This window comes from Nerophis lumbriciformis, linkage group LG05 (genome assembly GCF_033978685.3).
Source record: "Nerophis lumbriciformis linkage group LG05, RoL_Nlum_v2.1, whole genome shotgun sequence".
NCBI classification, from domain to species: Eukaryota; Metazoa; Chordata; class Actinopteri; order Syngnathiformes; family Syngnathidae; genus Nerophis; species Nerophis lumbriciformis.
The window spans coordinates 12,182,501-12,205,679 of record NC_084552.2 but is presented as its reverse complement, the minus strand read 5'-3'; the positions used below and the strand labels follow the sequence as shown (position 1 = coordinate 12,205,679).

The 23,179-nt window shown below is 40.9% G+C and overlaps 1 protein-coding gene across 1 annotated transcript in view; it reads left to right on the top strand.

Moving 5' to 3' along the window:
* Positions 1–23,179, top strand: part of nav3 (neuron navigator 3) — a 571,589-nt gene that overhangs the window by 385,565 nt on the left and 162,845 nt on the right. The window contains exons 11-12 of the mRNA XM_072913146.1: positions 12,143–12,550; positions 17,322–17,441. Of these exons, the coding sequence (XP_072769247.1) occupies positions 12,143–12,550; positions 17,322–17,441 (528 nt within the window). The remainder of the gene's footprint in view (positions 1–12,142; positions 12,551–17,321; positions 17,442–23,179) is intronic.

The following is a 23,179-nucleotide window of genomic DNA, read 5'->3' as shown; positions in this document are numbered from 1 at the left end:
ATCCAGCTCATTTATGGCCAACACTTTCCATTTGGGGTCCTAATGTAAAAATGTAATGCATGTTTAAATAGTGGGAAGGTGATAACGGCCTCAGAGGTTGCATGCCAATTGAGTCCATGACAAAAGCCTGGCCACCTCTAATCCCCCCCCCCCCGGCTGCAATCACCGTGACGCTCCACAGCATCAAAGTAATTAATCAGCGTCACGCTTGCACGGACATGACAGTCATTCTCATCACGCTTCATTCCAACTTACCTCGTTATGTCCTCTAAGCTCAGGTACACGACACGCCATGACAGCTGCATTTAAATCCTGCTTCTTAACCCCAATATTTCTCTCATGTCTGCTCCACTTTTGAGAGAGGAGGCGCTGGGTGACTTGCGCCATTTTCCCCCTCGGGGATTAATGAAGTACTTCTGATTCTGGGTCTGATGACCCGTCTGACCCATGCCTGGCGAGGCCAGCCCACCGTGTGCATGACCCATTTCACGGAGAGGTAGATTTTGAAAGCAACATGCTTCGCTACACGTCTTGAAATGAAGCTGGGGGCTCTGTTAACTGTCTGTTGAAAAACACGGGAGCTGTAATCAGTAGAGATGTCCGATAATGGCTTTTTTTGCCGATATTGTCAATAAATAAGTAGATATTAACAGTAAATGAGCAAGTAGATTAATAATCACTTTTTACAGTTTGTCCCTCATAATGTAGACCAGTGGTTCTTAACCCTGTAAGACCCCTTGTTGTAAACGCCAAAATCTGGAGAAGAAGAATTGTTTGAATCGGTTGAAAAAAGTGGACATTTGAAAAATGGGCAATTCATTTTGAATGGGAAAAATGTCCCGGAAAACCTGGAATTCTGGGAAATCTGGGAATTTATGGAATTAGTCAAGGGAAAGCCCGTTTGAAGTCTGACGTAGGAATGGTTTGAATCGAGTGAAAAATGTGGAAATGGTGGAAGTTTGAAAAATGGCCAATTCATTTTGAATGGAAAAAATGTCCCGGAAAATCTGGAATTCTGGGAATTTGGGGAATTTGTCAATGGAAAGCCTGTTTGAAATTTGAAGTTTGAATAGTTTGAATCGGGTGAAAAATGTGGAAATGGTGGAAGTTTGAAAAATGGCCAATTCATTTTGAATGGGAAAAATGTCCCAGAAAACCTGGACATCTGGGAAATCTGGGGATTTTCGGAATTATTTAAGTGAAAGCCCGTTTGAAGTTTGAAGTTGAAACGGTTGTAATCGGGTGAAAAATGTGGAAGGTAGAACGCGCCAAAATCTGGAGAAGAAGAATTGTTTGAATCGGTTGAAAAATGTGGAAATTTGAAAAATGGGCAATTCATTTTGAGTGGGAAAAATGTCCCGGAAAACCTGGAAGTCTGGGAAATTTGGGGATTTATGGAATTAGTCAAGGGAAAGCCCGTTTGAAGTCTGACGTTGGAATGGTTTGAATCGAGTGGAAAAATGTGGAAATGGTGGAAGTTTGAAAAATGGCGAATTCATTTTGAATGGGAAAAATGTCCCGGAAAATCTAGAATTCTGGGAATTTGTCAACGGAAAGCCTGTTTGAAATTTGAAGTTGGAATAGTTTGAATCGGGTGAAAAATGTGAAAATGGTGGAAGTTTGAAAAATGGGCAATTCATTTTGAACGGGAAAAATGTCCCGGAAAACCTGGAATTCTGGGAAATCTGGGAATTTTTCAGAATTCGTCAAGTGAAAGCCCGTTTGAAGTTTGAAGTTGGAACAGTTATAATCGGGTGAAAAATGTGGAAGGTAGAACGCGCCAAAATCTGGAGAAGAATAATTGTTTGAATCGGTTGAAAAATGTGGAATTTTGAAAAATGGGCAATTCATTTTGAATGGGAAAAATGTCCCGGAAAACCTGGAAGTCTGGGAAATTTGGGGATTTATGGAATTAGTCAAGGGAAAGCCCGTTTGAAGTCTGACGTTGGAATGGTTTGAATCGAGTGAAAAATGTGGAAATGGTGGAAGTTTGAAAAATGGCCAATTCATTTTGAATGGGAAAAATGTCCCGGGAAAACCTGGAATTCTGGGAATTTGGGGAATTTGTCAATGGAAAGCCCGTTTGAAATTTGAAGTTGGAACAGTTTGAATCGGGTGAAAAATGTGGAAATGGTGGAAGTTTGAAAAATGGCCAATTCAGAATCAGAATCAGAATCAGAATCAGCTTTATTGTCATTACGCAAGGTAACGAGATTGATTCATTTTGAATGGGAAAAATGTCCCAGAAAACCTGGAATTCTGGGAAATCTGGGGATTTTTGGAATTAGTCAAGTGAAAGCCCGTTTGAAGTTTGAAGTTGGAACGGTTATAATCGGGTGAAAAATGTGGATGGTAGAACGTGCCAAAATCTGGAGAAGAAGGGGAAGAAGAATTGTTTGAATTGGTTGAAAATGTGGAAATTTGAAAAATGGCCAATTCATTTTGAATGGGAAAAATGTCCCGGAAAATCTGGAATTCTTGGAAATCTGGGAATTTTTTTAATTTGTAAACGGCAAGCCCGTTTGAAGTTGGAACAGTTTGAATCGGTTGAAAAATGTGGAAATGGTGGAAATTTGAAAAGGGCCAATTCACCTTCTCAGTTGGTTATTTATGCCTCATATAACGTACACTTATTCAGCCTGTTGTTCACTATTCTTTATTTATTTTTAATTGCCTTTTTCGAATGTCTATTCTTGGTGTTGGCTTTTATCAAATAAATTTTCCCAAAAAATGCGACTTATACTCCAGTGCGACTTATATATGTTTTTTTCCTTCTTTATTATGCATTTTCGGCAGGTGCGACTTATACTCCGAAAAATACGGTAGAGCGTGCCAAAATCTGGAGAAGAAGAAGGAGAATAATCGGTTGAAAAATGTGGAAATGGTGGAAGTTTGAAAAAGGGCCAATTCATTTTGAATGGGAAAAATGTCCTGGAAAATCTGGAATTCTTGGAAATCTGGGAATTTGGGGAATTTGTCAATGGAAAACCTGTTTGAAGTTTGAACGGTTTGAATCGGGTGAAAAATGTGGAAGGTAGAGGGCGCCAAAATCTGGAGAAGAACAATTGTTTGAATCGGTTGAAAAATGTGGAAATTTGAAAAATGGCCAATTCATTTTGAATGGGAAAAATGTCCCGGAAAACCTGGAAGTCTGGGAAATTTGGGGATTTATGGAATTAGTCAAGGGAAAGCCCGTTTGAATTCTGACGTTGGAATGGTTTGAATCGAGTGAAAAATGTGGAAATGGTGGAAGTTTGAAAAATGGCCAATTCATTTTGAATGGGAAAAATGTCCCGGGAAAACCTGGAATTCTGGGAATTTGGGGAATTTGTCAATGGAAAGCCCGTTTGAAATTTGAAGTTGGAACAGTTTGAATCGGGTGAAAAATGTGGAAATGGTGGAAGTTTGAAAAATGGACAATTCAGAATCAGAATCAGAATCAGCTTTATTGTCATTACGCAAGGTAACGAGATTGATTCATTTTGAATGGGAAAAATGTCCCAGAAAACCTGGAATTCTGGGAAATCTGGGGATTTTTGGAATTAGTCAAGTGAAAGCCCGTTTGAAGTTGGAAGTTGGAACGGTTATAATCGGGTGAAAAATGTGGAAGGTAGAACGTGCCAAAATCTGGAGAAGAAGGGGAAGAAGAATTGTTTGAATTGGTTGAAAATGTGGAAATTTGAAAAATGGCCAATTCATTTTGAATGGGAAAAATGTCCCGGAAAACCTGGAATTCTGGGCAATCTGGGGATTTTTTAAATTAGTCAAGGGAAAGCCCGTTTGAAGTCTGACGTTGGAATGGTTTGAATCGGGTGAAAAATGTGGAAATGGTGGAAATTTGAAAAATGGCCAATTCATTTTGAATGGGAAAAATGTCCCGGAAAATCTGGAATTCTTGGAAATCTGGGAATTTTTTTAATTTGTAAACGGCAAGCCCGTTTGAAGTTGGAACAGTTTGAATCGGTTGAAAAATGTGGAAATGGTGGAAATTTGAAAAGGGCCAATTCACCTTCTCAGTTGGTTATTTATGCCTCATATAACGTACACTTATTCAGCCTGTTGTTCACTATTCTTTATTTATTTTTAATTGCCTTTTTCGAATGTCTATTCTTGGTGTTGGCTTTTATCAAATAAATTTTCCCAAAAAATGCGACTTATACTCCAGTGCGACTTATATATGTTTTTTTCCTTCTTTATTATGCATTTTCGGCAGGCGCGACTTATACTCCGAAAAATACGGTAGAGTGCGCCAAAATCTGGAGAAGAAGAAGGAGAATAATCGGTTGAAAAATGTGGAAATGGTGGAAGTTTGAAAAAGGGCCAATTCATTTTGAATGGGAAAAATGTCCCAGAAAACCTGGACATCTGGGAAATCTGGGGATTTTCGGAATTATTTAAGTGAAAGCCCGTTTGAAGTTTGAAGTTGAAACGGTTGTAATCGGGTGAAAAATGTGGAAGGTAGAACGCGGCAAAATCTGGAGAAGAAGAATTGTTTGAATCGGTTGAAAAATGTGGAAATTTGAAAAATGGGCAATTCATTTTGAGTGGGAAAAATGTCCCGGAAAACCTGGAAGTCTGGGAAATTTGGGGATTTATGGAATTAGTCAAGGGAAAGCCCGTTTGAAGTCTGACGTTGGAATGGTTTGAATCGAGTGGAAAAATGTGGAAATGGTGGAAGTTTGAAAAATGGCGAATTCATTTTGAATGGGAAAAATGTCCCGGAAAATCTAGAATTCTGGGAATTTGTCAACGGAAAGCCTGTTTGAAATTTGAAGTTGGAATAGTTTGAATCGGGTGAAAAATGTGAAAATGGTGGAAGTTTGAAAAATGGGCAATTCATTTTGAACGGGAAAAATGTCCCGGAAAACCTGGAATTCTGGGAAATCTGGGAATTTTTCAGAATTCGTCAAGTGAAAGCCCGTTTGAAGTTTGAAGTTGGAACAGTTATAATCGGGTGAAAAATGTGGAAGGTAGAACGCGCCAAAATCTGGAGAAGAATAATTGTTTGAATCGGTTGAAAAATGTGGAATTTTGAAAAATGGGCAATTCATTTTGAATGGGAAAAATGTCCCGGAAAACCTGGAAGTCTGGGAAATTTGGGGATTTATGGAATTAGTCAAGGGAAAGCCCGTTTGAAGTCTGACGTTGGAATGGTTTGAATCGAGTGAAAAATGTGGAAATGGTGGAAGTTTGAAAAATGGCCAATTCATTTTGAATGGGAAAAATGTCCCGGGAAAACTGGAATTCTGGGAAATCTGGGAATTTTTTGGAATTCGTCAAGGGAAATCCTGTGATTCCCGAATAGGCTGAACAGTTTGAAGTTTGAATGGGATGATAAATGTGGAAGGTAGAGCGCGCCGACATCTGGAGAAGAAGAAGAATAAATAGGTGACTTTTGATGTAAAAATGTTTGTAGCATTCACACAATAAAACAGTTCTTTTTAAGCTCCAGCTGCTGTTTCACATCTTAAAATGTGATTTTCTCAACACTTTCAATCATCTTATTAAACTGAAGGTGCGTTATTATTTTGTGTGTCAGGTCAATAAGTTTCAGACAGCCTATGATTAATCCTCGCCACCTTGCAGTGAAAGACGCGTTGGTATCGATCGGAAAGTCCGTGTTGGAAGAAACGCCGCGGAGATCTTCAAGGCCCAATCTCAGTCCTCATCTCTTTGGGCTCGGGGGGGATTTAACCGGTCAGGTGACGTTGTTGGTGCCGTGTTTACACCGACAACAAGCCCGCTGCTCAATTATTCATTGCTGTGGAAGGGAGCACGTTCAAGAAAACACAAGTCTCTCACCAGTTACGTCATTTGGAAAGTCCGTCAAGTCAGAATTTGCCGAAAACTTTTGATCACTTTTAAAGATTGCTTTAGAGCGTGAAATATACCTAAAACATGGACTGTGTACACAACCCAAAAACCAGTGAAGTTGTCACGTTGTGTAAATGGTAAATAAAAAGAGAATACAACAAATCCTTTTCAACTTATATTCAATTGATTAGACTGCAAAGACAAGATATTTAATGTTCACACTGAGAATCATTAACTTAGAATTTAATGGCAGCAACACATTGCAAAAAAGTTGTCACCATGTGTGTGTGTATATGTGTGTGTGTGTGTTGACATCACAAGTTGTTGATAGAGATCTGATGTGAAGATGCCCACTCACCAAAGGCATATTCCGTGTTGCACGAGCAGGATCATGTCCAATTTTGCTAACATGAACGTTATTATTGTTTTTTCTAAAAGAAATAACAGATACAAAAAATGCAAAAAAAAAATAATTAAAAAATAGAGTGTCGTGAAACGTGTAAAAAGGAGTAGGAAGAAGCAGATCTTATTTTTAATCCAACTCTTTTGTCCTAAGTCATTTAAAGGGGAACATTATCACCAGACCTATGTAAGCGTCAATATATACCTTGACGTTGCAGAAAAAAGACCATATTTTTTTTTACCGATTTCCGAACTCTAAATGGGTGAATTTTGGCGAATTAAACGCCTTTCTATTATTCGCTCTCGGAGCAATGACGTCACAACGGGAAGCAATCCGCCATTTTCCCACTTTCGTCGGTGTGTTGTCGGAGGGTGTAACAACACGAACAGGGTTCAAGTTGCACCAGTGGCTCAAAGATGCGAAAGTGGCAAGAAATTGGACGAAATTTGTTCAAAATACGAGGCTGTGGGGAAAGTCGACGAAATGGTCAGTCACTTTACCGACGAAAGCTATGCTACGACAGAGATGGCGAGAATGCGTGGATATCCTGCGACACTCAAAGCAGATGCTGACATCAACTCCAAAACTGGACAGATCAGCTTTCAGGAAAAGAGCGCGGATGAGGGTATGTCTACAGAATATATTAATTGATGAAAACTTTATTCATTACTCGCGGTTTTACGTAAATTATTATACATAGACTGTGTTTACATCGGGAAGCAATCCGCCATTTTCTCAAACACCGAGTCAAATGTGAAGTGAATTATATTTATATAGCGCTTTTCTCAAGTGACTCAAAGCACTTTACATTGTGAAACCCAATATCTAAGTTACATTTTTAAACCAGTGTGGGTGGCACTGGGAGCAGGTGGGTAAAGTGTCTTGCCCAAGGACACAACGGCAGTGACTAGGATGGCGGAAGCGGGGATCGAACCTGCAACCCTCAAGTTGCTGGCACGGCCGCTCTACCAACCGAGCTATACCGCCCCACATCAGCTCTGTTATTTTCCGTTTTTTCGACTGTTTTCCGTACCTTGGAGACATCATGCCTCGTCGGTGTGTTGTCGGAGGGTGTAACAACACGAACAGGGACGGATTCAAGTTGCACCAGTGGCCCAAAGATGCGAAAGTGGCAAGAAATTGGACGTTTGTTCCGCACACTTTACCGACGAAAGCTATGCTACGACAGAGATGGCAAGAATGTGTGGATATCCTGCGACACTCAAAGCAGATGCATTTCCAACGATAAAGTCAAAGAAATCTGCCGCCAGACCCCCATTGAATCTGCCGGAGTGTGTGAGCAATTCAGGGACAAAGGACCCCGGTAGCACGGCAAGCAATGGCGGCAGTTTGTTCCCGCAGACGAGCGAGCTAAACCCCCTGGATGTCTTGGCTCACACCGTCCCTTAAACTGGACAGATCAGCTTTCAGGAAAAGAGCACGGATGAGGGTATGTCTACAGAATATATTAATTGATGAAAATTGGGCTATCTGCACTCTCAAAGTGCATGTTGTTGCCAAATGTATTTCATATGCTGTAAACCTAGTTCATAGTTGTTAGTTTCCTTTAATGCCAAACAAACACATACCAATCGTTGGTTAGAAGGCGATCGCCGAATACGTCCTCGCTTTCTCCCGTGTCGCTGGCTGTCGTGTCGTTTTCGTCGGTTTCGGTTCAAACCGATATGGCTCAATAGCTTCAGTTTCTTCTTCAATTTCGTTTTCGCTACCTGCCTCCACACTACAACCATCCGTTTCAATACATGCGTAATCTTAAACCGCTGAAATCCGAGTCTGAATCCGAGCTAATGTCGCTATAACTTGCAGTTCTATCCGCCATGTTTGTTTGTGTTGGCTTCACTATGTGACGTCACAGGAAAATGGACGGGTGTATATAACGATGGTTAAAATCAGGCACTTTGAAGCTTTTTTTAGGGATATTGCGTGATGGGTAAAATTTTGAAAAAAACTTCAAAAAATATAATAAGCCACTGGGAACGGATTTTTATTGGTTTTAACCCTTCTGAAATTGTGATAATGTTCCCCTTTAATAACATAATGGTTCCTTTGTCAGTCTTGAACACAACAACAGTAAATGAATGAATGAATTAATAAATATCCATATAGTTGACGTCAATAAGTAGACTGAAAATGTGATAATTATGTATTACTTTGTAAACACTTTGATTTCCATCATGTTGGTCGAATAATAATTCCATGATTTAATTCCACATGCTGATATAGTAAAAGTTTTAAGTGCTGCACGCGCATACGAATGTTTTAAATGACGTTATAATCGAAGGTCGTGTTGTTGTTTTGTGGAAAATAATTGTCGTACATTCTTGGGCGGCAGTTTTTAGTTTGGAGCCGTTTGCAAATTGTCATGTCTGTGTAGTCATGTTTTGTCTTAGTCATGTTTTGTCTTAGTCATGTTTTGTTTAGTTATTGGACTCTTTAGTTTCTGGCTTTTCACTCCCTTGTCTTGTTTCCATGATTACCCATTAGTTTCACTTGTTCCACGTTTGGACTCATTGTGCACTCTTGTTTGTCACCATAGCAACCCATTAGTTTTCACCTGTCACGTCACGCACCTGTTTCACATTTTGAGTCACGCACCTGTTTTCGTTAATCATGTCTGTAGTATTTAAGTTCATTGTTTTCAGTTTGTCTTTCTGGTGACATCTCCATATTTATGCTCTGCACATTTCTGACTCTTTTTTCATGTCCATCGTTCACGATGCTCTTTTTTTGTCCATGCCAAGTAAGTTTTGTTTATTATTGCCACAGTTAGTGTTTTTTGTTGTTCATAGTTTTTGCCTTTGTGCAAGTGTTTGGTTTCATAGTTTGTTCTCCGCCATTGTGCGCGCCTTTTGTTTACTTCTTTTTTTGTAGTTCTAGTGTTTCAATAAAAAATTTACTTACATTCTCGTCTCGCCCGAGCCAACTTTCCGTTGCATCCCAGAAAAACTAAACCCCAGGACCAAGTCATGACACAAATGCACCAAATCATTGAATTTTAATACTTTTGATTCAGTAAATGAAGGATAGTAATAGTTAATTATGTCCAACATTATATATTATTCGAACTGATGTTTTTTTTTGTAGCACAGTTAGTAATTAAGTGTACTTTTGTACAAACCCCAAAAGCAGTGAAGTTGGCACGTTGTGTAAATGGTAAATAAAAACAGAATAAAATGATTTGCAAATCCTTTTCAACTTATATTCAATTGAATAGACTGCAAAGACAAGATACTTAACGTTCGAATTGGAAAAACTTTTTTTTTTTTTTGCAAATATTAGCTCGTTTGCACATGGGCTCAGGAACACTTCAGAAACCCGCTGTCAGTAACTACAGTTTGTCGCTATATCTGTAAGTGCAAGTTAAAACTCTCCTATGCAAAGCGAAAGCCATTTATCAACAACACCTGGGCCCAAGCTCATCTAAGAAGGACTGATGCAAAGTGGAAAAGTGTTCTGGGGTCTGACGAGTCCACATTTCAAATTGTTTTTGGAAACTGTGGACGCCGTGTCCTCTGGACCAAAGAGGAAAAAAAACATCCAGATTGTTCTAGGCGCAAAGTTTAAAAGGCAGCATCTGTGATGGTATGGGGGTGTATTAGTGCCCAAGACATGGGTAACTTACACATCTGTGAAGGCACCATTAATGCTGAAAGGTATTTGGAGCAACATATGTTGCCATCCAAGCAACGTTATCATGGACGCCCCTGCTTATTTCAGCAAGACAATGCCAAGCCACGTGTTACAACAGCGTGGCTTCCTAGTAAAAGAGTGTGGGTACTAGACTGGCCTGCCTGTAGTCCAGACCTGTCTCACATTGAAAATGTGTGGCGCATTATGAAGCCTAAAATAGCACAACGGAGACCCCCGGACTGTTGAACAACTTAAGCTGTACATCAAGCAAGAATGGGAAAGAATTCCACTTCAAAAATGTGTCTCCTCAGTTCCCAAACGTTTACTGAGTGTTGTTAAAAGGAAAGGCCATGTAACACAGTGGTAAAACTGCCCCTGTGACAACTTTTTTGCAATGTGTTGCTGCCATTAAAGGCCTACTGAAATGCGATTTTCTTATTTAAACGGGGATAGCAGGTCCATTCTATGTGTCATACTTGATCATTTTGCGATATTGCCATATTTTTGCTGAAAGGATTTAGTAGAGAACATCGACGATAAAGTTCGCAACTTTTGGTCGCTGATAAAAAAGCCTAGCCTTTTACCGGAAGTAGCAGACGAGTAGCGTGACGTCACAGGTTGTGGAGCTCCTCACATCTGCACATTGTTTACAATCATGGCCACCAGCAGCGAGAGCGATTCGGATCGAGAAAGCGACGATTTCCCCATTAATTTGAGCGAGGATGAAAGATTTGTGGATGAGGAAAGTGAGAGTGAAGGACTAGAGGGCAGTGGGAGTGATTCAGGTAGAGAAGATGCTGTGAGAGGCAGGTGGGACCTGACATTCAGCTGGGAATGACTAAAACAGTAAATAAACACAAGACATATATATACTCTATTAGCCACAACACAACCAGGCTTATATTCAATATGACACAAATTAATCCCGCATAACAAACACCTCCCCCCTCCCGTCCATATAACCCGCCAATACAACTCAAACACCTGCACAACACACTCAATTCCACAGCCTAAAGTACCGTTCACCTCCCCAAAGTTCATACAGCACATATATTTCCCCTCCAGTCGGCCGCAATACACCGCTTCCCACCTACAGCTTTCTTCTTTGCCATCTCCATTGTTCATTGAACAAATTGCAAAAGATTCACCAACACAGATGTCCAGAGTACTGTGGAATTTTGAGATGAAAACAGACGACTTAATAGCTGGCCACCATGCTGTCCCAAAATCCGTGACGTCACGCGCTGACGTCATCATACCGAGACGTTTACAGCAGGATATTTCGCGCGAAATTTAAAATTGCACTTTAGTAAGCTAACCCGGCCGTATTGGCATGTGTTGCAATGTTAAGATTTCATCATTGATATATAAACTATCAGACTGCGTGGTCGGTAGTCGTGGGTTTCAGTAGGCCTTTAAATTCTAAGTTAATGAAAAAACATGAAATATCTTGTCTTTGCAGTCTATTCAATTGAATATAAGTTGAAAAGGATTTGCAAATCATTGTATTCTCTTTTTATTTACCATTTGGGTTTTGTAGTTATTCCCCCATATTTCTGCACAATAACTCAGATATGGTCACACTAGCGAGCAGTAGAGAACATGGAGTGATTTTGGGTCCAGAACATATTTTGCTTGATTCATTATTGAAATATTTCTTGCCACTTTATGTTGTATATTTTTCATTGAAATGTCCATTTATTACACCCAACATGTTTATTTATATTACTCGTTCAATGTCCCTCTATTTGTGTTGGACTTTCTCTTATAGCATTATTTTAGTTTGTTTTTATTGAACCTATCAACATTCATACACATATTTAAATTCCATACAGTCTATAAAAATATATATATATATATATATATATATATATATATATATATATATATATATATATATATATATATATATATATATTTTATAGGAAGCTGTAGAGTACAAGGCTTTTTCTCCACATAAAGATGCAGTGCGGTGTTTTTCCCAGCAGAGGGCGCTACAGTTGGATGCCACCACATGCTCTTGTGTGTGAGGCTATGTTATGACGTCATCACATTTCTTTTGTTGCAATGGCGGATTGAGCTCGACTAAATCTTCATTTTCATCTGTGTCCCTCCAGAAAAAAAAGATGTCTGCTTATTAGAGTAATTAATCACTAATTAGCACCAGAGGCGTGCCCGTTGTTAATGACTTCATACGATGTCATTATTTAAAATGATTTAATTAATTTCATCATTTGACCTGCAATAATTGTAATAAATCCTCTGTGTTGGCAGCACACTGGAGACCACCTTCGACACCACCGTCACCACCGAGGTCAACGGGCGGAGTCTCCCCGCCCTCGCCAGCCGCCCCTCCCCCATGGCCTGGCGCCTGGGCCAGACGCCCACGCCGCGTCTGCAGGCGGGCGAGGCCCCCTCCGTGCCCGGCGGCTACGCTGCGCCCCGGGCCACGGCGGCGGGTGCCGGCGGACCCGCGGCGGGGCGCTACGGCGGGAACCCCGACCCCTCCAGGTTTGTGTACAGCGCCCCCCTGAGGCGGGCGGGGCCACGGGGGGAGCAGAGCGAGAGGGGAGGCGGCGGCGGCGGCGGGCTGGAAGGAGGGAAGCAGACGGAGGTGGCGGGGTACGTGAGCGACGGGGACGTCCTGGGGAAGAACGCCCGCGTGGATGACGTCACCAGCGGGTAGGATGCTAACACATGCTAACCTTTGTTGAACAGTTTAAGAAAAACCTTTCTCAACCAGCTATTGCAAGGAATTTAGGGATTTCACCATCTACGGTCCCTAATATCATCAAAGGGTTCAGAGAATCTGGAGAAATCACTGCACGTAAGCAGCTAAGCCCGTGACCTTCCATCCCTCAGGCTGTACTGCATCAACAAGCGACATCAGTGTGTAAAGGATATCACCACATGGGCTCAGGAACACTTCAGAAACCCACTGTCAGTAACTACAGTTGGTCGCTACATCTGTAAGTCATACTTGCCAACCCTTCCGAATTTTCCGGGAGACTCCCGAAATTCAGCACCTCTCCCGAAAACCTCCCGGGACAAATATTCTCCCGAAAATGTCCCGATTTTTAGCCGGAGCTAGAGGCCACGCCCCCTCCAGCTCCATGCGGACCTGAGTGAGGACAGCCTTTTTTCACGACTGGAGGACAGCAGGGTGACAAGAACTAAATCATCCAGACTAGAGATAAATTGTATTATTATGTTTATCTTACCTAAAAATACATATATTTATTAATTAAAATTTAAAAAACTAAATACCATTTTTACTATATTTTGCTAAAAACATCAAAATTAATTGTATTTTATTTGTATTTTTTCTGACTCCTTATTACGCCCAGCCTTAGAATTATACATTAAAATAAACATATTTGAAATAATTAATTTTAAATGATCATAATTATTCATTTAAAATGACCATATTTAATTATTAAAATAATTGCTTGTTTATCAACAACTTTAGCATTTTATTCATTACATTTTGAAGCTCTCAGAAGCCAAGTTATGTTATATTCCTTAAGATTTATTTATGCAAGTTTGAAGTACCAATTATCCAAACACAGTTTTGTTTGCATATTTTCAGGATATATATATGTATATATATATATATATATATATATATATATATATTATAGTGCGGAAAATACGGTGTGTATATATGTATATATATATATATATATATATAAATATATATATATATATATATATATATATATATATATATATATATATATATATATATATATATATATATGTCTTAATAAGGTTATCCAAAAAATAGTGCTCGATACCGTAGTAGAGCGCAATATATGTATGTGTGGGAAAAAAATCACAAGACTATTTCATCTCTACAGGCCTGTTTCATGAGGGGGGGTACCCTCAATCATCAGGAGATTTTAATGGGAGCATTCGCATACCATGGTTTATATAGGGCACAGAGTGGGTGGGTACAGGCTGGCGTAGGGGCGTGGTGATTGGCTCATGTGTTACCTAGGAGGTGTTTCCGTCTATGGCGGCATGCTCTTACAATTTCGCTGCGCTTGTTGAGGGATGACAGGTCTGGACGGTAAATAATAAACAGTTTCTCTTTCAAGCATAGGTTGCATCTTTTATTACCACTATTGTAAGGTGTGCTGGATGCAAGAATTTGCCATGTTATTGAATATTCAACATTATTGTCTTTGAGGTCCCAAATGTGTTTGCTGAGTTCTGTGGTATTCCGCAGGTTTTGGTTCCTGAAAGAAGCCTTGTGATTGTTCCATCTGGTTTTGAATTCTCCCTCGGTTAATCCTACATATGTGTCGGATGTGTTAATGTCCTTGCGTATTACCTTAGATTGGTAGACAACTGATGTTTGTAAGCACCCCCCGTTGAGAGGGCAATCAGGTTTCTTTCGACAGTTACAGCCTTTGTTGGTTTTGGAGTCGCTCTGTCCGGGGGCCGACGGCTCATTTGCAATTGTTTTGTTGTGGTTTGAGATGATTTGTCGTATATTGTTCATGCAGCTGAAACGACATCATCTGGTACAACCCCCCATACAGCAAAAACGTCTCAACGAACATTGGACACAAATTCCTCAATCTGATTGACAAACACTTTCCCAAAGACAACACCCTAAGAAAAGTATTCAACAAGAACAACATTAAATTGAGCTACAGTTGCATGAACAATATACGACAAATCATCTCAAACCACAACAAAACAATTGCGACAGAGCGACTCCAAAACCAACAAAGGCTGTAACTGTCGAAAGAAACCTGATTGCCCTCTCAACGGGGGGTGCTTACAAACATCAGTTGTCTACCAATCTAAGGTAATACGCAAGGACATTAACACATCCGACACATATGTAGGATTAACTGAGGGAGAATTCAAAACCAGATGGAACAATCACAAGGCTTCTTTCAGGAACCAAAACCTGCGGAATACCACAGAACTCAGCAAACACATTTGGGACCTCAAAGACAATAATGTTGAATATTCAATAACATGGCAAATTCTTGCATCCAGCACACCTTACAATAGTGGTAATAAAAGATGCAAACTATGCTTGAAAGAGAAACTGTTTATTATTTACCGTCCAGACCTGTCATCCCTCAACAAGCGCAGCGAAATTGTAACAGCATGCCGCCATAGATGGAAACACCTCCTAGGTAACACATGAGCCAATCACCACGCCCCTACGCCAGCCTGTACCCACCCACTCTGTGCCCTATATAAACCATGGTATGCAAATGCTCCCATTAAAATCTCCTGATGATTGAGGGTACCCCCCCTCATGAAACAGGCCTGTAGAGATGAAATAGTCTTGTGATTTTTTTCCCACACATACATATATATATATATGTATATATATATATATATATATATATATATATATATATATATATACCGTATTTTTCGCACTATAATAAGGCGCACCTAAAAACCTCCCAATTTTCTCAAAAGCTGACAGTGCGCCTTATAATCCGGTGCACCTTATATATGGACCAATATTGAGCCACAACAGGTCTCGCAACTACGGGATGCATAACGTAACCCCAGCCTCTACTGTAGCTTCTATTCTATGTGTCATGTCTGTGTAATCATGTTTTGTCTTAGTCATGTTTTGTTTAGTTATTGGACTTTTTAGTTTCTGGCTTTTCACTCCCTTGTCTTGTTTCCATGATTACCCATTAGTTTCACCTGTTCCACGTTTGGACTCATTGTGCACTCTTGTTTTGTCACCATAGCAACCCATTAGTTTTCACCTGTCACGTCACGCACCTGTTTCACGTTTTGAGTCACGCACCTGTTTTCGTTAATCATGTCTGTAGTATTTAAGTTCATTGTTTTTCAGTTTGTCTTTCTGGTGACATCCCCACATTTATGCTCTGCACATTTCTGACTCTTTTTTTCATGTCCATCGTTCACGCTGCTCCTTTTTGTCCATGCCAAGTAAGTTTTGTTTATTATTGCCACAGTTAGTGTTTTTTGTTGTTCATAGTTTTTGCCTTTGTGCAAGTGTTTGGTTTCATAGTTTGTTCTCCGCCATTGTGCGCGCCTTTTGTTTACTTCCTTGTTTTGTATTTATAGTGTTTAAATAAAAATGTACCTTCATTCCCGTCTCGCCCGAGCCAACTTTCCGTTGCCTTCGAGAAAAACTAAACCTCAGGACCAAGTCTTGACACTATGCGCCTTATAATGCGGTGCGCCTTATATATGAACAAAGTTTTAAAATAGGCCATTCATTGAAGGTGCGCCTTATAATCCGGTGCGCCTTATAGTGCGGAAAATACGGTATGTATGAAATACTTGACTTGGTGAATTCTAGCTGTCAATATACTCCTCCCCTCTTAACCACGCCCCCAACCACGACCCTGCCCTCACCTCCCGAAATCGGAGGTCCCAAGGTTGGCAAGTATGCTGTAAGTGCAAGTTAAAACTCTCCTATGCAAGGCGAAAACCATTTATCAACAACACCCAGAAACGCCGTCGGCTTCGTTGGGCCTGAGCTCATCTAAGATAGACTGATACAAAGTGGAAAAGTGTTCTGTGGTCTGACGAGTCCACATTTCAAATTGTTTTTGGAAACTGTGGACGTCGTGTCCTCCGGACCAAAGAGGAAAAGAACCATCCGGATTGTTCTAGGCGCAAAGTGTAAAAGCCAGCATGTGTGATGGTATGGGGGTGTATTAGTGCCCAAAACATGGGTAACTTACACATCTGTGAAGGCGCCATTAATGCTGAAAGGTACATACAGGTTTAATGTTGCCATCCAAGCAACGTTGCCATGGACGCCCCTGCTTATTTCAGCAAGACAATGCCAAGCCACGTGTTACAACAGCGTGGCTTCGTAGTAAAAGAGTGCGGGTACTAGACTGGCCTGCCTGTAGTCCCATCGAAAATGTGCGGCGCATTCGTGGGGAAGGTGGTGTACACCCTGGACAAGTCGCCACCTCATCGCAGTATATATATATATATATATATATAATATATATATATATATTAATTTTAGGCAAATTGATGCACTTTGAATATTTGAATAGTTAAAAATGTGTTAATAAAGTTGACCTACATGTACTATATAGACACATGATGGTATTTATGGTCGCAGCAGAGAGTGGAGAGACTGGAACTTGAGTGCTGAGCTCAGTTAGCAACATGAGATTTGTGACAACGTGTTTCAGGGAAGGTGATTTGCCGTTTAATTTGCTCAATTAGCTCAGCAGCTAATCACTCCCGTGTCCTGTCAGGCGTGTCTGATCACCATCTCACTCCTGCTAAATGAAAACACGGAAACACAGTGTCATGTATACACGCTCTCTCTCTCTCTCTCTCTCTCTCTCTCTCTCTCTCTCTCTCTCTCTCTCTCTCTCTCTCTCTCTCTCTCTCTCTCTCTCTCTCTCTCTCTCTCTCTGGTGGTCTGCCGGCTGGAGGAATGAAGTCTGCATTTCTCCTCCCACAGATATCTCACCGACGGGGGTCTGCATCTGTACGCGCGCAGCACGGGCCGAGCGTCGGACTCGCCTTCTTGTCGAGAAACGTCCCACAGAGGCAGCAAGGAGATGCAGGGCGACGTGGACAGGTAAGGCGCACCTGCGTTCACTTCCTGTGCGAGCGTGTCGAAGCCATTGTCGAGGACAGACGCGGCGTTTGACGCCACGATGGACCACGTGGCGATACAGGGAGGCCTTTTTGTTGATGGGGCTTTGAGATGACTTGGAACCTTGCAGAGAATTGGACAGAACGTACAAATATGGTCTTTCAGGTCTCATTTTATGCATTTATTTATATCAGTTAAATAGGCATGTTGTCCAAAATCTAGCCTATATATATATATATATATATATATATATATATATATATATATATATATATATATATATATATATATATATATATATATATATATATATATATGTGTATATACATACATATATATATATATACACACACACATATATATATATATATATATATATACATATATATATATATATATATATATATATATATATATATATATATATATATATATATATATATATATATATATATATATATATATATATATATATATATATGTGTATATATATATATATATATATATATATATATATATACACACGCATATACACTATATTGCCAAAAGTATTTGGCCACCCATCCAAATGATGAGAATCAGGTGTCCCTACTCACTTGGCCCGGTGTATCAAATCAAGCACTTAGGCATGGAGACTGTTTCTACAAACATTTGTGAAAGAATGTCGTGAAATTTCCTCACTCCTAAATATTCCAAAGTCAACTTTATTATAAGGAAAGTGAAGCGTTTGGGGAACAACAGCAACTCAGCCACCAAGTGGTAGGCCACGTAAACTGACAGAGAGGTCAGCATAGTGCAAAGAGCCCCAAACTTCATGTGACCTTCCAATTAGCCCACGTACAGTACGCAGAGAGCTTCGTGGAATGGGTTTCCATGGCCGGGCAGCTGCATCTAAGCCATACATCACCAAGTCCAATGCAAAGCGTGGGATGCAGTGGTGTAAAGCATGTCGCCACTGGACTCTAGAGCAGTGGAGACGCCTTCTGGCAATCTGATGGACCAGTCTGGGTTTGGGGGTTGCCAGGAAAACGCTACATTTCGGACTGCATTGAAATTTGGTGGAGGAGGAATTATGGTCTGGGGTTGTTTTTTCAGGAGTTGGGCTTGGCCCCTTTGCACCAGTGCAAGGTCCATAAAGACACGGATGACAGAGTCTGGTGTGGATGAACTTGACTGGCCTGCACAGAGTCCTGACCTGAACCTGATAGAACACCTTTTGAGACTGAGAGCCAGGCCTTCTCGACCAACATCACCAATGCGCTTTTGGAAGAATGGTCAAAAATTCCTATAAATATACTCCGCAACCTTGCTACATTTCGGACTGCATTGAAATTTGGTGGAGGAGGAATTATGGTGTGGGGTTGGTTTTTCAGGAGTTGTGATTGGCCATACATCACCAAGTCCAATGCAAAGCGTGGGATGCAGTGGTGTAAAGCACGTTGCCACAGGACTCTAGAGCAGTGGAGACGCCTTCTCTGGAGGGATGAGTCACGCTTTTCCATTTGGCAATCTGATGGACCAGTCTGGGTTTGGGGGTTGCCAGGATAACGCTACATTTCGGACTGCATTGAAATTTGGTGGAGGAGGAATTATGGTCTGGGGTTGGTTTTTCAGGAGTTGGGCTTGGCCCCTTTGCACCAGTGCAAGGCCCATAAAGACACGGATGACAGAGTCTGGTGTGGATGAACTTGACTGGCCTGCACAGAGTCCTGACCTGAACACCTTTTGAGACTGAGAGCCAGGCCTTCTCCACCAACATCAGCGTGTGACCTCACCAATGCGCTTTTGGAAGAATGGTCGAAAATTCCTATAAATATACTCCGCAACCTTACTACATTTCGGACTGCATTGAAATTTAGTGGAGGAGGAATTATGGTGTGGAGTTTGTTCCAGTGAAAGGAACTTTGAGTGCTCCAGGATACCAAAACATTTTGGACAATTCCATGCTCCCAAACTTGTGGGAACAGTTTGGAATGGGGCCCTTCCTCTTCCAACATGACTGTGCACCAGTGCGAGGTCCATAAAGACATGGATGACAGAGTCTGATGTGGATGAACTTGACTGGCCTGCACAGAGTCCTGACCTGAACACCTTTTGAGACTGAGAGCCAGGCCTTCTCGACCAACATCACCAATGCGCTTTTGGAAGAATGGTCGAAAATTCCTATAAATATACTCCGCAACCTTGCCACATTTCGGACTGCATTGAAATTTGGTGGAGGAGGAATTATGATGTGGAGTTGTGATTAACCCCTTGGTTCCAGTGAAAGGAACTTTGAGTGCTCCAGGATACCAAAACATTTTGGACAATTCCATGCTCCCGACCTTGTGGGAACAGTTTGGAATGGGGCCCTTCCTCTTCCAACATTGACTGTGCACCAGTGCAAGGTCCATAAAGACATGGATGACAGAGTCTGGTGTGGATGAACTTGACTGGCCTGCACAGAGTCCTGACCTGAACACCTTTTGAGACTGAGAGCCAGGCCTTCTCGACCAACATCACCAATGCGCTTTTGGAAGAATGGTCGAAAATTCCTATAAATATACTCCGCAACCTTGCTACATTTCGGACTGCATTGAAATTTGGTGGAGGAGGAATTATGATGTGGAGTTGTGATTAACCCCTTGGTTCCAGTGAAAGGAACTTTGAGTGCTCCAGGATACCAAAACATTTTGGACAATTCCATGCTCCCGACCTTGTGGGAACAGTTTGGAATGGGGCCCTTCCTCTTCCAACATGACTGTGCACCAGTGCAAGGTCCATAAAGACATGGATGACAGAGTCTGGTGTGGATGAACTTGACTGGCCTGCACAGAGTCCTGACCTGAACCCGATAGAACACCTTTTGAGACTGAGAGCCAGGCCTTCTCGACCAACATCACCAATGCGCTTTTGGAAGAATGGTCGAAAATTCCTATAAATATACTCCGCAACCTTGCCACATTTCGGACTGCATTGAAATTTGGTGGAGGAGGAAGTATGGTGTGGGGTTGGTTTTTCAGGGGTTGGCCCCTTAGTCCCAGTGAAAGGAACTTTGAGTACTCCAGGATACCAAAACATTTTGGACAATTCCATGGGATGGCATTTCAAGTTCAAATACACGTATTTTTGGGGGAGTGAATCCAAATGCCGCTAAGTTTCTTTGACTCTGACCCAGCATGCATTGCGTCAGTCAGCTGACTGACAGGTGCGAGTCTGCTCATATCCGAGAGCGTCAAAACACGGCAGACGTGGCGCCAGGTTGACGTCGCCGATGAACCTGCCCGCCGTCACTCTTGTCACAGTCGGAAAATAAACGCCGTCGTCTGGCTGCGACGCCGCCCGTCTTTTATCTCCGCTTCTTTAAACGTCTGTCCCTTCCCCCGAGCGGCAATCTGCCCTTCTCCCGCGAGACCTCGAAGGCGTGTATTTCAGACGTGTTTCCTTCAGATGCTTCCATGCAAGAAAAGTGTGTGTTTTCCCCTCCCGTGTCCCTGCGACACGAGCTGTGAGAAGGACATGCTTTCATGCTGTGACGTGTGTGATTGTCACCAGCTTAGCTGGCAGAGCACAATTCATTTCCCAGAGACTTCCTTCCAAGGACAGGATATGCTGTCCTTCACTGGTGCGTTCAATGACATTGGGAAACTTTCAAATTGTCAACATTACACAACAACAGGGCTAAATGGAGGACTTCTTGCATTTGTGCGATGGCTTTTTTTTTAGGACGAGAAAGGCAACAAATGTTCACCCGTCTCTCATGCTTTTGTCCACTTACTTTTCCTCACCTTGATAGGAATCGAAACTGAAAGTTAACTGAGCACACACACACACACCTCCTTCATCACGCTCTCTCCAGCCTGGCACTTCATGAAGACATTAAAAAAAAAAAGTATAATTATTTTTTTTTATTTTTGGGGGGATGATTTCCCTATCAAATGAATAAATAAATATTCATTTAAAAAAATTAAAAAAAATTACGGTATGTGTGTGAGAGTGCATGGATAAAAACACAGGGTTTGTCTTCTTGGAGCTGAACCAAGGCCAAAGCCAGTCATTTCTAGAGTGTTCCATTTGTCTAAATGCCGCCATTTTGTTTTTACCCAAAATAGCCACATTCCTATGTGGAATCGAAACTGAAAGTTAACTAAGCGCACACACACACACACACACACACACACACACCTCCTTTGTCACGCTCTCTCCAGGCTGGCACTTCATGACGCCGTTAAAACCTTTTTTTCTTTTTTTTTCTTCTTTTTTTTTGGGGGGGGGTGGGTTAGAGTCTGTTTCTCAGTACCTGTATTAGGATTTCCCTATCAAATGAATAAATAAATATATACATTTTTTGAATAATAATAATAATATTTTTTACGGTATGTGTGTGCGAGTGCATAGATAAAAACACTACGTTTGTCTTCTTGGAACAGAACCAAAGCCAAAGCCAGTCATTTCTAAAGTGTTCCATTTGTCCAAATGCCGCCATTTAGTTTTTACCCAAAATAGCCACATTAATATGTGGAATCGAAACTGAAAGTTAACTAAGCACACACACACACACACCTCCTTTGTCACACTCTCCAGGCTGGCACTTCATGACGCCATTAAAACACCTTTTTTTGGGGGGGGGGGGGTGAGAGTCTGTTTCTCAGTACCTGTATTGGGATTTCCCTATCAAATGAATAAATAAATATTATTAAAAAAACATTTTTACGGTATGTGTGTGAGAGTGCATAGATAAAAACACTGGGTTTGTCTTCTTGGAGCAGAACCAAGGCCAAAGCCAGTCATCTCTCAAGCGTTCCGTTTGCCCAAATAAGCGAAAATATTCCCTAAACACAAACGCCGCCATTTTATTTTTTTACCCAAAACAGCCACATTAATATGTGGAATCGAAACTGAAAGTTAACTAAGCACACGCACCCTTTTATTATTATTTGTTTAAGTTTTAATTTTTTAATATTTTGGGATGGCGGGGGGTCTGTTTCTCAGTACCTGTATTAGGATTTCCCTATCAAATGAATAAATAAATATTATTAAAAGAATTAAAAAAACATTTTTACGGTATGTGTGTGAGAGTGCATAAATAAAAACACTGGGTTTGTCTTCTTGGAGCAGAACCAAGGCCAAAGCCAGTCATCTCTAAAGTGTTCCGTTTGCCCAAATATGGTAAAATATTCCCTAAACACAAGCGTTACCATTTTGGTTTTTACCCAAAACAGCCACATTAATATATGGAATCGAAACTGAAAGTTAACTGAGCACACACACACACACCTCATTCGTCACGCTCTCTCCAGGCTGGCACTTCATGACGCCATTAAAAACATTAATTTTTTTTTTTTTTGTTTGGGGGGTCTGTTTCTCACTACCTGTTTTAGGATTTCCTTATAAAATGAATAAATAAATATTATTAAAAAATAATAATAATAATAATAATATTTTTTACGGTATGTGTGTGAGGGTGCATAGATAAAAACACAAGCGCCACCATTTTGGTTTTTACCCAAAACAGCCACATTAATATGTGGATCAAAATGTTATCCTAAGGTACTACTTATTAATAACAATGTTCAATACCACGGAAGTTGATACTGAGTAAAATTTAGGCTGGTATCGGGTATACCAATCCGATAGCGATAGCGTCGTTCTGCACTTAATGCGTTACCTATGTATACGGGAGCCATTTTGATATTGTGTCATAAAAATGCAAAAAAAAAAAAGAAAAAAAAAAGTGTGGC